This window comes from Vipera ursinii (genome assembly GCF_947247035.1).
Source record: "Vipera ursinii genome assembly, chromosome: 1".
Lineage (NCBI taxonomy): Eukaryota > Metazoa > Chordata > Lepidosauria > Squamata > Viperidae > Vipera > Vipera ursinii.
The window spans coordinates 328,531,146-328,546,096 of NC_139512.1; the positions used below are offsets into that span (position 1 = coordinate 328,531,146).

A 14,951-nucleotide genomic window follows, 5' to 3' on the forward strand; every position below is an offset into this window, starting at 1 on the left:
TGCGGGTAAAATAAAGTTGTGTAGTAATGTGGGGAAAACCATGCTTGTATGAAAAAGTGGATCTGAAAGCTGCCTTGGTATATTCCTTCCCATGTGATTTCCACTCACCTTCATTTTTTTAATGGAATTCTGCTAATGTAGTGGTCTATGTGGGAAAGACCTATTGGGAACCATTGCCCACATTGCTCTCCTAAGAGGATTCATTTCTAAGGCAGTGATTAAAAACCTTACTTAAGGCAAATAGGGCATTAAATCAGGAAAGGGGAGTTGCCCTCTCCATAGCATATGGCTTGGCTTATTCCAAATATTTAGAAGTTTAGGTGTCACAGTATCTTTCCAGCTACATCAATGATTTGGTCCAGAATATGTAGGTTAATTGGCATCAATTAACGTATGTAGGCCATTCCAACACCAATAGTTTCATTTTCCACATTCCTTCCATGTTGTCCAATTTCAGTCAGGCTCATAAGAATTATGTGATTGTTTCTTTTTATCCCTCCATCCAAACCCTAAGGTTTTAGGTAACTAATATAATTAAATTTCCATATGAGTGTGTCTAAACTAGTATTTCTTATCTCAGTGAAAACTTTTTGTTACTGTATTTTCCTTGAATAGTTTTAGCTACCTTGATAAAATAGAGAGGGACTCTTAAGAAGTATATTGATTTTCATGTCACTTGTTTTCCCCCAAAGAACAAGTTGTACAATCACAGTCTGACACAAACACCTCTTAGATTTCATGTTTGTTATTTTTCCAAAGAAAGTAGCCCACCCACCCCATTGTCCCCCAAAATACATACTTAAGCAACAGAAAAGCAATACACCACAATAAGCATCACTTAGTTGTACACAAATAAATTAAGACAGTTGGAAATCCCACACAGAATTAGGCAAGAATATCAATGTGATGACTAGAATATGGAATTGTAATAATGATTTTCAATACTTCTGCAAACATATGCTGTCAAGAGCTGTAAATTGTAGGGTGTGGAAATATAGGTTGTTTCTGGTTTAATCTGGAAAAGTAGATTTAGAAAAACTTATGATAATTTAGAGGCATGTGACTAGCATAGTACAGTTGTTGGTACTTTCACTTGAAAGGATTACCAGATTGGACCTTTGGAGGAGAAAAACAGCCACTTAGCATAGCACTGACAGTAACCAACATAAAACCAATGAGCTGGCTCAGTATAAATCAACCAGACTCCTTTACCTCTCCCCAGTTGGGGCAACAATCAGTTACATTCACAAACCTGGCTTAGCAACCCATGCATATACAATTTTTTGAGGGTGGGCATATATAAATCCTGTGCACATCCCACGCCTTCCACTGAAAACCTATCTATATTTCTATTCGTACCTAGACCCTATGTGTCATTTTATCATCTGTCAGAACTATCCTTTCCCCAATTAATTTAGATTGCAGGAAAAAATAGTAGTAATCACCCAGCTTCACTTGTTCTTTGAAAGTGTTTCCCTCTGTGGAAAAATTAATTGTAGAAAACTAAGATTTAAGGATACAAAATTCCTTGCTTCTTCCTCCACTACTCAATCCAGATTCTTTGTAGGTCCTAGGCATGGAGTAAACATGTACCAAGCGGCTATAACCAAGAGCAAGCAGAACTTACTAATTTTGAAGTAGTAATTTGGGAGGATCCCCAGAAAGGGTTAAGAGACACTTCCTCTGAAATGCCAAGAGATGTTGCCTGTCAATATAGCATAGGATACCAAAATTGCTGGATCAACAATATGGATCAATGATTTGTAATTAATCATTGGGATTCAAAGCTTAAGGACTATCAACAGAAGGTAGAAAAGGTATATTCCATGCTGGTCAAGGCTGCACAACAGGCTTATCATGGAGGATGACAGATTTCTGTTCTACGCTAGTAAAAACTTCTTGTCTACAAGAGCAGCTTGTTAATGGAACCAAGCATCTGGAAGGTTAGTGGTTCTGCTTCACTGGAGGCCTCCAGATAGAGGAGGTAAAAATAATCTGCAGGAGTTACTTTGGCTTTTAATTTAATACATCACAGGGAATTAATTAGTTGCTTAGAAGCCTCCCTTTAAATTCTAAGATTCCAAACCCATTTTATTTCAATCCATTAATTTTTCAACAAGGGTAGGCATATTGTTTCTGCCAAATGTTTTGGAACTTCCTATCAGCAAAGGATAGTGGGAATTGTAATGAAAAATATTTAGAGGACACCCAGTTTTCTTCCCATACCAGTTCACACAAAGAACCTGTTTCCATAAGAAAAGGTCAGGCTCTAAATGTATTTCAGACCCCAGATATTCAGGACCTGAGTCATTGCAGTGGCTGTTTCTGTCAGCTTTCTGCTTCTCTTTAAATCTCTTCTTGTTCAAACAACTTATAGCACATATCTTATGGGAAAAGCAAAAATATGGAACTTCACTGGAAGAAGGAAAAGCACTATAAGGGAGTTACAGTATCAATATTCCTTTAATAAACACTGGGAAGTGTTCTGTGAAAAGATGGCCATTTCCATGATTGGACTTCATGAAGTTTGATCATATTTAACTAACAGGCACTTGCTTAAAACTTCCAAAGGGCTAAATAATAGTATTCCAGTTCTACTAGTTAGGGAAGACAAGTTGCACTATGACATCTGTTGCTTTTACATTGAGTTTTGGCTACTAGTATGCACACAATAACCTAGCAGAAGTCAATGGGAGCGGTTGTTCCATGTGTGACATCAGCTGGCACACTATTATGTCATTGCAAGCTATGTTAGATATTGCCACAAGAGTTCCTGTTTATTGTGCTCTTCCTTCTGCCATTCTCCATGGAGAATAGGTGCTAAACAAAGTGGCTAAAAAGTTTCAGTCAGATATTCCTAAAATTGGCCTTGAAATATTCAGCATATACTTTAAAGAGATAATATCTCTTTATGCTGTAGTAAGTCAAAGTAATTATTTTTTATTGAATCAGACCTCATAAAATTAATTTGTCTAAGTCTTGCAACTTTTCCAAGGCCAAGGACCATGGCTGCTACAGCTGCAGAGCATTGTGCAGTAACATAATAGCATCACCAGAGAAGATTTTCTGTTAGTGGAAGGGGCTGGGAAGAATAAAATTTGATCAGTGCATTAAATCCATCAGAAATTAATACACCTATTTTTATGTATTTCTCATTGAGAATTGGCACCATCATTATTTGGTAGTTTCCACCAAATGTTGATTGTATGTTCTTGACAGACTCTGTGAATTGCAAAAATGGACTCGGGAGCCACATACAACCCATAGGGTCCCCACACCACTCAACTACTGTCTCCTCTGTGACTCATGTATAAGTTCAAAGGTCCAGGGAAAAAGCCTTCCCAAACTTTAAAGTTTTCTAAAATGTGTTCTTTCAGGCTTTGGACATCATAAATGAGAAATGTAGATGTGCCTGAGTAAAAGGTTTGATTTAATAACTCCTTGTTTATTGGATCACTCTTATTATTTTTAGGTGGCTTTCCCATTGCCATTCTAGAAACAAAATGGCACACAAGATTGTCAAATAAAAGGAATATAGATATATATAAGAAAGCCCTTGATGAAGGATTTTTCCCCAATGACGTGGTTTTGCTATTTTGTTAAAAATATATAAATAGAAAGTCTTCTGGACAGGCGGCAGAGGGGTGTCTGCAAAGATCCTGCCTTTGATGCTGTTCAGTCAGATAGCATCACGAACTAACCAAACAGCAAACCCCACTTGGATTTCACATACGTGGCGCAAATCCCCATTGCGTTTCAAATTCTCTCAGAATTTAAGCGTCCTTGAGCTTCCATCCGGAATTTGCCACACATCGGGAGTTCCCTGGGCGCTACGCCAACCTAAAAAAAAATGGGGACAGAGGAGGGAAAAAAGAAAGGTGTAATATGGACTGAAAGTCAAAGCATTTGTTTACAATTATGAGGATGCAGCACACTAGGCAATAGAGTACTTTACTTGATCACCTTGCACCTCCCAAGTTAACAATCTCCTATATTACTTAAGCAGAAAAATACAGTGCCCCAATCCAGCATATGTTCCTAGTCACTCACAACAAAAGCTCACGGATCGAAATGCTCATTGGCCAATTTTGTAGAGACACATTCAACCACTTTTATGGGTCAGAGTGCATTTTGTGATGGATGCATATGGATTCACCACAAAGAAGCCTGCATTCATGATGTTGTGGTGGCACAATGGTTAGAATACAGCGTTGTAGACTAACTCTGCCTACTGCCAGGAGTTTGATCCCAACCAGCTCAAAGTTGACTCAGCCGTCCATCCTTCCAAAGTTGGTAAAATGAGGACCCGGATTGTTGGGGACAATATGCTGACTCTGTAAACATCTTAGAAAGTGCTAAAAAGAACTATGAAGTGGTATATAAGTCTAAATGCTATTGCTATTCATACCTGAATCTCCTTTGCTGGATCAGGGCTTTTAGGTCTACTATAATACATAGCATAATCTCATGACAACACAAATTGTCATCAAACCAGTACTTTTTTTCTTGAGAAATGCTGACATCCAAACCCATCAGCAGCTCCCATGACGTGAGACATGGGCTTACATGCTTGTGCCCTTCAAACTTTGCTGATTTTAGTAGAAGCTGTGGGTGTAGAATCCAGATTTGGAGAATTCCGTCCATGTAAAGCAGACATGTCAAACTCATGACATCATGTGACGTCACGCAACATATCGGAGCTTTTTTGCCATTGCCGACAATGGGGTGGCCGTGGTTTCCCAATGATGTGTCCGGCCCGTGGGCCGGCAGATTGACACCCCTGATGTAAATGATGAAGTTTTTACTGTTCCCCCCACCCACTAGATTGTCTTATCCAACGACACTGTTGTAATCTGATGCTTTGTCCATAAAGATCATCCGACTGATTGCACCGAGATGGATACTTGGTTATGTATTGGATGTGTTGGAAGCATGGGATGTTCTCCACTCATAATGCTGGAATATACGAGGAACTGCACCAGAAAGACATAGCTGATCATGTGTGCTGCTTCCCTTATTAAACAATATATAGCAGACAGTTCCTTAAAAGAACAATCTTATGATACATTTTCATATCCCAAAATCAATCACAGCAATGTTTTAGTGTCCATTACACAAGATATGATCCTGATCAAATACATGAAAAACTTTGGTAGCTTTGATAAAGACAAGCCATTTCTTTATGATTTTAAGTAGCTCTTCAAGATCATTTCTAGCAGGGAATTTCAGTGATCTAGTTCTGAGGGTTGATGATGATATGTTATCATTTCTGCACAGAAAAAAATACTTCAGCAGTGATGTTACGCTAATATTGATATGCATTTTGTATATTTGTTCACAGGATCATACAAGTATGACTGCTATTCTGCAGCCTGAAGTGATATAGCCCAACTGGAATATATCAATGGGAATCAGGACTGCAACATAAAACCGTTTTCAGGGTCTTCTTTTATTTGAAAATTGCAGTAGGATTGTGACAAATTTTCTGAGAAATGGCTTGGCTTTCTGAGATTCAATAGCTTTTAAATGTTCACAAATGACAATGTTATATTATATGTTCCAGCCACTTGAACCACATTGTTCATTAGATTTTTTTTTCACCAGAAATAAATATAAAAATGTTTCTTAAGCCTGCCAATCAAGCTTGTATAGAATGTTGGCACAACTTCAGAATGCATTATGCCTACCAGTAGAAATCACTTTCGGGAATCTAACAAATATTAAGTGGCCTCAATAGTTTATGCTTTTATAATGCCTTTAATTTATCACACTTCTGGAAAATGTCACATTTCACATGGCAATTTTTTTTGCTTTGGCTTTCAGGCCACAACACATTGTCTTATATAAACTTTTTATTGTTCTATTCTGCTTGGTTACTGTAGATCAGCTTCCTTATCTTTTCTAGTTACTTAAACAATACTATGAGATCTTGAACATGTGGACTTAATTTCCATGCAGCTTATACATGGGAAGCAAAGTTGTAGTACAAAATGCCATATATGAATTGTTATTTAAATCTTTAAAACTGTGGATCTCTAGATATTGCTGAACTAAAATTCTCACAATTTTAGCCAACACAGCTTATGATTAAGGAAGCTGAGATTTGCAGAAAAACATTGAAGGCTCACAGCTATCTCATTCTACGTTTAAGTGGCATCTTGCTGTTGTTTTTCACTATTGCCTTATTGTCCCCAACAGACCTAACCCATCATGAAAGTAATTCACAACTGCCACAGTAACCATATTTTTAGATTGCGATGTACTCAAATATGTAACATAAAAAGTATGACTGAAAATAAAAAAATCTTCATTTTAATCACATTCAGTGTTTGAGCAGTGTTTAGTCCTTATTCAGATGTGCAGATATTAATATCCTACCCAACAAGGGCTGACAACCTAAGTAATAGTAATAAATGACTTGAGGAAACAAATCCCATGATTTTACTTTGGAGTGAAGGTTCTATGGTACTTCTTGTTCTTAAATGCTCTATCATGGATTTGAACTGAAATGACCACAATGCTAGGCTTCAACAATGCTAGGCTTCATTCATCTATTAAGAAAGATTCCTTCAAATTACATTTGACTCCTAGTTAACTTGAAAGATGTTCATGCAGTTGTCCTGCCAACAGTAGGAAAGTTATTTACTATCATCTTCTGGAATGTTTTTACTTCCCAGAACACCCTACATTGAATTTCCCAGTGATTTCTCATTTAAAATACTAACTAGGTTTGTTCCTACGTAGCTTTCACTGAATCAACCAAGGGCACTAGGTGCTGTCACCTTCTGTACTTACATATTCCACCTGAAAACAACAGGTACTGTACTTTAACCCTAGGTTCATTGTGAATTTGCCAAGTTATCTTTAAATTGCTATATGGCCCTGGGTTAAAACACAAGAATGGGAGACACTTTGTTAAGATAAGTATGAGAAATCTGAAAGACTGTTGGAATTCTGGTTTAACGAAGTCTTTGTAACAAAGCCTTTAGTAAGATTTATTTTGTTAAACACCATAGAAAACAATGTTGAAGAAAGAGGAAAGTGTCTTGTTCCATGCAGCCAAGTTAGTGTGATGGATGAGAAGACAACCTAAATTAATTAACTCTTGTGGAATGTCTGAATTCTGAACTTAATGGTTTTACTCTGTCTCCATCAACTGTCCTATACAATCTCAATGATACAAAAGCAGGTATCATTGAGATGTTATCGTAATTGACTTGGCTTGGAAAATTATTATAATAGTAAAACTGTAGAGCAAATGTGGATGCTATAATTAAACTTTCAGGGTATTTAAGATCTGTCTATAGTCTCAGATTGTCCAAGCAAGTTCTCCTATTTAAGACAATATGATTAATTATTTCAAGGCATCATGTTTACAGATAGTTTTAAAATATATGCTATACATACATACATCAATTAGCCCAAGAAATGAAGACAAGACATACACAGTTTGACAGTTTTCTGTATCACATTCTGTACATATGCAATGTTCAAGGTAATGGAAACTGAAATAATGGCTGTTTCACAGCAGATGACCAATGAAAAGATTTCTAAAATCTTTACAGACATTCATAAAAGCCAGTACAACAGGATATGCATTTTGAAGTGTTTCATACTAGTACTAAAAATAGTAACTGAACTGATTAGTACTGAAGTCTTCAAACAGCATTGCCATTTTGATTTCAGTAATCTGCTAGCATTGATTATTTTCTTTTTGAGGTGAAGCTAAATACATGGTTTGTGGTAAAAACTGAGATATTTCATACTGAAACCCGACCAACCGTTCTCCCTCTAAAGTAAGGAAATTAATATCTAAATTAAATTCTGCAGGGAGACAGTACTAACATACCTTATATATGTAGTGAAGGAAAACAGGATGTTACTCTTGCATTAACCTAGTGCTGCAGTAAAGGCCTATTTTTCCATGTCAGGGTTACACACAATATTACCTACCTATTTTGTAAAGCCCAGGTTAATAGACAGCCAGTCATATACATTCCCTATGGTTTTCATACAGTTTACTAAATGACTAATCCACCAAACATGGGTAAACTGTAGCACTATTAGTTTCCAGCCTCTTTTCTTCATGCTCTCAGTGAGATATAGATAAATAAACAATACAGGAAAAAAATATAAGCAGATCTAGAAACATTTGTAAACTTCTTCACAAGGCTAAAAGAGCAAGCAGGTCACCATATCCACATCTTCATTTAATGGTCCAATCCACTGGTTCTCCAGTCATCTGAAAGTTTCTGGTCTTGTCAGTTTCAAATTCATCAGGCTCACCTTAACACCATCATAACAAGCTAGCAGAAGGCTTAACTCCACAAAATAAATCACATGCAATTTTTAATCCTTCCTTACTTCATCATTTTCTCCTTTGTTGCTTATCTCCAAGTTTCTAAAGGTCTATCTGATCTGCAGGATTTAAAGCAAATTGTACTGGAACCAAAAAGATACAAAAACATTTTTGGAATAAAGATTTTGAATAGTCTTTAATGAATAGTGTGGAAGATCCATATGTCCAGTCAAATGCATGATGTAACATAGTATGCAGGAACAAACACCGTAGGGCAATGCAGGAACATGAGTTGATGATTCAACATATCACATATACATCCTAGAAAGAACTTTTGTGGACAACATTTGAAAAGAGTTAATAAAGATATTCCCGCCCCAAATCCTGCAAAAGATGTCTTAATCAGACTAACTTAAGGCCTAATGTTTTCTATACCCATGTTTAGGTAAAATCTATGTTATTCGTTTGGATCACAGAACTGGGTTAATTCTGCATTAATGATACAGATGGAAGTACAAACCTAGATAAATCTTAAGATTCTGCTGCAAAAGTAGACATGAACAATAAAGTCTGAAAATGTCAATAAGGTGAAGAGATCACAAAATTATACATCATTTTAGAAGTTAGGGAAAAATAAAACTACTGAAATTTGTCCTAATAGAGGAGAAAAAATTCAATAGACTTGATCTAAAATAATGGCAAGATAACTGGGCAGAAATATTAGCCCAGAGATTGTAAGGTTATATAATATGTATAACTTTGAAAGTTAGATATATGAGGAAGAATAGAGGTTGATTGCCTTGATGTGAGAAAAGCAAGAAAAACAAAATAAGAGTTACTTTTTGGCTATCTAAAATGGTTTTAGGAATTCAGATGTAAAGTACCAATTAGAAAAGACAAAATTAATATAGGGGAAGAGAAAGCAAAGTATAAGAAGCTGGATAGGTAAGAAAATCAGACAGGCTAATCAGCCAGACACCTAATAATCCAGCAATAGGAAGAGAATGGGATACCTTGAACCCAGACAAGTTGAGAATATAGGATACATTTCTGAAAACCTGTAGGGGTTGAAGATGAATTGATGGAGAACCATTACTATTATCAGTGATTAAACAATACCCTGGTTTGGGGAAATGGCTTCCCTGTGTAAACACTGTGTTACTTAGTACAATTTACTATGTCAGTCATGACTGTCACCTTATGCCTATTTTGCCCTCAGTCTGTATCAATGTTTAATGGTTGGGAAGATACACAATGCATGAGGATATTGCTCTAATTCATTTGCCAAGTTACTTTTAATTCAGATAATTTGGCCAGGAACTAGGGTTGTCAATAGTTGCTGGTGAGCATTACATTGACCACTTCCCACTTGAAGACCTTGAAAAAGAATTAAAATAGCAGTAGCGATAAATAAGAGCATTTTATTTTTTTAAAGGTTAGTGCAGCTTTGAACATGTTTTAATTAATGTAAGAATTAAAACTAAGTAATATATGATAAAGAAAATATATCAGGAATTTATGCTTGTTATTAATCTTCTAAGCAGTGCTTCTAACTGCATGACATGATTTAGCAGCTCCAAAGTGTCTTAGGATGCTACTAGTATCTATGAAGAATTTTGTGCAGAGCTAATGATGTTTGCTTGCCAGATCAGAAAAGGAAAAGTAGGAATAGGAAAATTCATGGCTTCAGTTTAGTACCACCTTCCTAGAAAAATTATTTTTCAGATCCTGCTTGTCAAAGCAGCCAGCAATCTAATACAGAAGGGACTGCTCTGGTGACTCTTGTTGACATCATCAAAAGTGTCCTTCATTTCTATAATATATGTTCAAATTTTGAATCATTAACAGCTCAATTTTATTTACCTCTCTAGCACACTCTAATCAACCTTAAACTATCATGCTGTAAAGATGAGGAAAAAAACCCAAGATAACATGAAATTAGAAAAGCTTAGCCTTCCACCCTAAAATGGCAATAAGGGTATATTGAAATTGAGAATAGAAAGATCAATCAAATTTAGGAAATGGGAGATCTGAAAGGAACACTAGAGAAATGTTAAAATTTGAAGAGGGAGATAAAAGAATGAGCAGCAGATAACAAAGATACTGGAAGACAAGTATGGTTTGCTCAACTATGGTTTATGAAATAATAATGTGCTAAGCCATCCCTCGTGATTTACATTATCACGTATGTACAGTATAATACTCACTGAATTAAAATTGTATTTAGAACTTGCCTTAGAAAATTGGTAGTTGAGCATGTTAAGGGAAGCAACAGAGGTATTAACTAACTTTCAGTGAGATGTAACAAAATATATACTGCTCAAAAAAAATAAAGGGAACAGAAAATAAGACATCCTACTATTAAATAAAGTACATTGTGTTGTTTAAGTGTTCCCTTTATTTTTTTGAGCAGTATATATGTAATTCTTCTATACTTCTTCTAGCAACAACCTTTCTCAGTTCTCACAACTTCTGAAGCCTGTATATAATTATTCCAGTACATGCCTGCAGTGTTCATATGGATTTCTGAAACTAATTTAGCTGGAACTGTAAGAGGTAAAGTCCTCAACTGAAACTCATGCAATTATCAGTTTTATGTAAACCTTTTCTAATTCAATCCTATTCTACCATAAGATGACAAGATCAGCCCATCCTGTGAATCACCATGACGTGAAAATAATAATAATTTTCATGATCATTAATGCAGTCTCCTGCATTAATAGAAATAAAAGCTCTCTCATCCTCTTCTATGTCAGGGGAACATGCTGTACCAAAAATACAAGCATTAAGAACTCTACTTTCACAGCAAAGAACAGCAAGGTTCATGTACACCTCACAAGTCCATAGGGCCTTAGATCCACATGCTTATGTATTCAAAGCTAAAAGAGTTTGTATATGGCTGGAGTTTTGATGGATAATTTCAGCATGAATTGTTTTCTCTGTATTAAACTTATGTCTCTCTGGCAGGTCTGTATATATGTACTGTCTGTATATGTGAGTGTATGCATGTATGGGTATGTGTCTGTATGTACACACAAAGAGACACACAAACCTTGTTTCAACACTGTAACCTTACATTCTATGCTACTGGGCTCCCTGAAGTAGCACAAGTCAGAAAAGAAATATAACACAGTTATTTTATACTTCGGAATCCTAGAATGGAGGAATCCCAGTTTTTGATGTTATGCCGCTCATTGGTGTTATTTGAACAGCTTGATAGCAGAGTGATACCTGCTAAAATGCAACTGAGCTGGGACATTAAGACTTCTTAAAAGTTCTTTAAGCATAGGTCATGGGCAGTTTTAAATCAGCCCATGAAAAATCCCTAGTGTGAACTTTAGGGAAATTACTTTAGTAGTTATTTTAAAAACCAACATCTCAAGGATTGAAAGTAGTACCAAATTGCTAATGAACTGACATCAGTGTAAACTTTAAAATAAAATTCAAACAAAAAATACACAAGAGATTTGTGTAGGAAGAGCAAGAGACGGTATCACAGAGGTATGTGTTTTTAATTGATGCTGCAACATTCAATATTCGTAAAACACACACACACACACACACACACACACACACACACACACACACACACACACATATATATATATATATATATATATATATATATATATATATATATATATATATATATATATATATATATATAAAATTTAGAACCAGAGTTCAGATATTTAAAGACAATACACACACACACAACACACAGTGTATTGGTAAGACCTATCAACTGTACAGACTATATAAAAACAGCAGCTCCTATCCCAGTCTGTTTTCCGATTGAACAAAGTATCACAAAGCAATTTCCCAATATGTTGGAAGTTTGGAAGATGCAAACTTAGGGGATTTATAATGCGCACCCCATTATGTTTCGATATGCAACCTTAAAATGTTTCTGCCTTTACTATATTAGACCACATATTTCCAATTCATATCACATGGATCTTTAGCTGATTTTAAAGTTGGGAAAAAGAGGAAGGAATTATGGACGGTCACCAAACAGGGTTGCATATCATTTTATAACTCGGTATGTTAGTGATTGTATGCAACAGTGCAAAACAGAAAGGGTATGGGAGTGGCCAAAACGAAAACCCCTCTCACAGACAAATATGAGCTTCACCAACCTGCTCACCTTTTATTCTTTACCTATGCATTCTTAGAAAAATCAGAAAGGAGAGAAGGAAAACATCTGGATGGAAAACAAAATAAAGTTTTCCTCATTTTTTTTTAAAAAAAAATTCATCTCAATATAAAACCAAAGAAGCATTTCCTCAGGGGCAAAATATTTTATTGTAGTACAAATAGGGAGCTTTCTGGGTCTTTAGGTTAGTAATATATTAAAATGCCCTGTGAAGAAAACCCACTGGGCTTCTATCTCACTGAGGGAAATTTACAGTGTGTGTCAAATGAGGATACGCAAAGCTTATGGTATGTACTTTAAGCAATTTTTTTTTATTTTTTTCAGTTTAGGGACAAAATGGGTGAATGAACAGGGTAATGCAGACAACTGCCCAATTAAAAAAAGACCCTCCCTCCCAAAACACAGACAGTGGTTTTCCCAATAGAACTTAACAAAGACAAAGAAAAAAAATACAATAAAAAGCCAGGTTGTCAATGACCTTTGGTCATCTAAATAATAAAAAAACAAAAACAAAAACAAAGATCAAATCTGACGCCACTGTTCTCAACAGAGCGCGTAAGCAATAATAAATAGTGACTTCCATAGTAAAAGATAAAACTTCAGATTACGACAAACAGCTTTCATGACAGGAATAGAAAAGGTTGATAATAACAAAATACTTTGCATTGCCATATACAAAAAAAGTTATCGACTCCAGCGGGGCGCGCTCTCTCTTTCTTTAATATGCTTTGCCTATGAAATTCTTTCCAATCTAAATATATAAAGCACCATTTTAATTTATTTTTCTTTTTGGCAATGGGAAAAAAAAAGCCTGCAAAACTTTTATTTTTTTCCTTTCGTTCTATTTTTTAATTTTTTCTTTTCTTTTACTGCATATGAAGTTTAAGATGCTGGAATGTAAAAGGGTAAGAGAAGAAAAAGGGAGCAAAGAGCACACTACAGAACAAACCAACATCATCACCTTGCATTACTGCATACAAAAGAAACCCCAAAAGAACTTTTGATATGTACAACCATCGGAGATGCTGATTTAGTGCGACATTCAAACAGGTTTTTTGTTCCCCCTCCCCCAAAACAGCCATTAGATGGCCTATCTGTACAATGTCACACTTTCCTTGTCGTTAATTTTTTGAAACATACAAATATTTTGCGCTATATTATCCTGCCAAATTAAAAAAAAAATATACTGTGGCAGCCTATTTGTTTTTTTGTTTGTGTGTATGTTTTTCTACTACCAAAAAAGGTAACTGATACCCTTTTTAAAAAAAAAAAGAAACAAGCAACAGTTAAAAATACAAGCTTCATTATAAATACTATAGTGCCTACTCTAGGTGAACATTAAATTCAAATACCATTCTAAAAATTACAGAAAAAAGAGACCATAAATGCGTTTTTCTTCTTTTCTATTTGTTTGCTTTTCCTCTTCTTAGCATAGGAGTGTGTGCATATTCCTATATTTAAGTACTATATATTGTTAAACCTTTTCCCATTGTATTTATTTTACAACCTGAAATGTTGTGTGTATATCCAAGGCATAGGATTTTTAACTATTGGTTTTCAAGGAAGAACAGGTCTTGTACACCACCAAGACAATGAATCCTAAAATACATTTTCCCCTAAACATAATGAATTTTTTTAAAAAAAAATCATAACATTTATATTTTTAAAAGTTTTGTACAAAATAACCACTTCTTTGCACTGTAGGAGCAAGACCAATCTCTGGGTTTCTTTTTTTTTTAACATAACTGCAGGACTTGTTCCCATTTACAGCGCCATAATGTTATGTCCCACTCATTAGTCAAGTAAAATGGCAAGCTGGCAGAATTATTTATATGTTTATCATGAGATCGTGCTCATTAAAAAATCATTAATCTTGCAATTTTTCCCTTTAAAGTATCAACCTGTAAACTGGGAAAATTGTACAGTGCATTTAAATTGTCCTATCTGAGCAGTCTTAAAAAAGTTTTTTATACTCAACCTGTGTACCTCTGATTAAAAGAAACAATACAGACACAACAGGCAGAGTCAAGTGCTATGTGAACTTCCAGCGGGGCAGATGCTAGCTTAATCATAAAAGTAATGAATCCTTTTTTCTTGTCAATATAACTAACACATAGCATATGATTAAAAAAGAAACAACATGAAGAACAACTTTTAGGGAGCACGACTATTCTTTCTCTCTCTCTCAGAATGTCACACATCAAGGCAAATCTTAATAGTTCATAGTTAATCATCATATCAATATTAGCTTATAACCTGTTCTTAATTTTAAATGGCAAACAGTGCTAATAAATCACTATAATTTTTTTTTACACTTCAGTAAAATATTATTGCCAGACTGTTTATACACCTTTCCTTATACAGAGGGAAATCATAGATTGATATATGATACACACGTTTGTGCGTTATTAATTTGATTGTCGAGTTGACAACCAACTAGACCTACGCTTAATAGTTTCTGTTTTTACTGTTAAGTTTTATTTTGTGCCAGGATCG

The 14,951-nt window shown here is 35.2% G+C and overlaps 1 protein-coding gene across 1 annotated transcript in view; it reads right to left on the reverse strand.

Annotated features, from left to right (window-relative positions):
- Positions 1 to 780: 780 nt before the first annotated feature.
- BCL11A (BCL11 transcription factor A) overlaps positions 781 to 14,951 on the reverse strand; it is a 187,323-nt gene continuing 173,152 nt past the window's right edge. Inside the window, exons 4-5 of the mRNA XM_083348429.1 lie at positions 3,734 to 3,840; positions 781 to 1,600 (exon numbers count right to left, since the gene is read on the reverse strand). Of these exons, the coding sequence (XP_083204555.1) occupies positions 3,767 to 3,840 (74 nt within the window). The 3' untranslated portion in view covers positions 781 to 1,600; positions 3,734 to 3,766. The remainder of the gene's footprint in view (positions 1,601 to 3,733; positions 3,841 to 14,951) is intronic.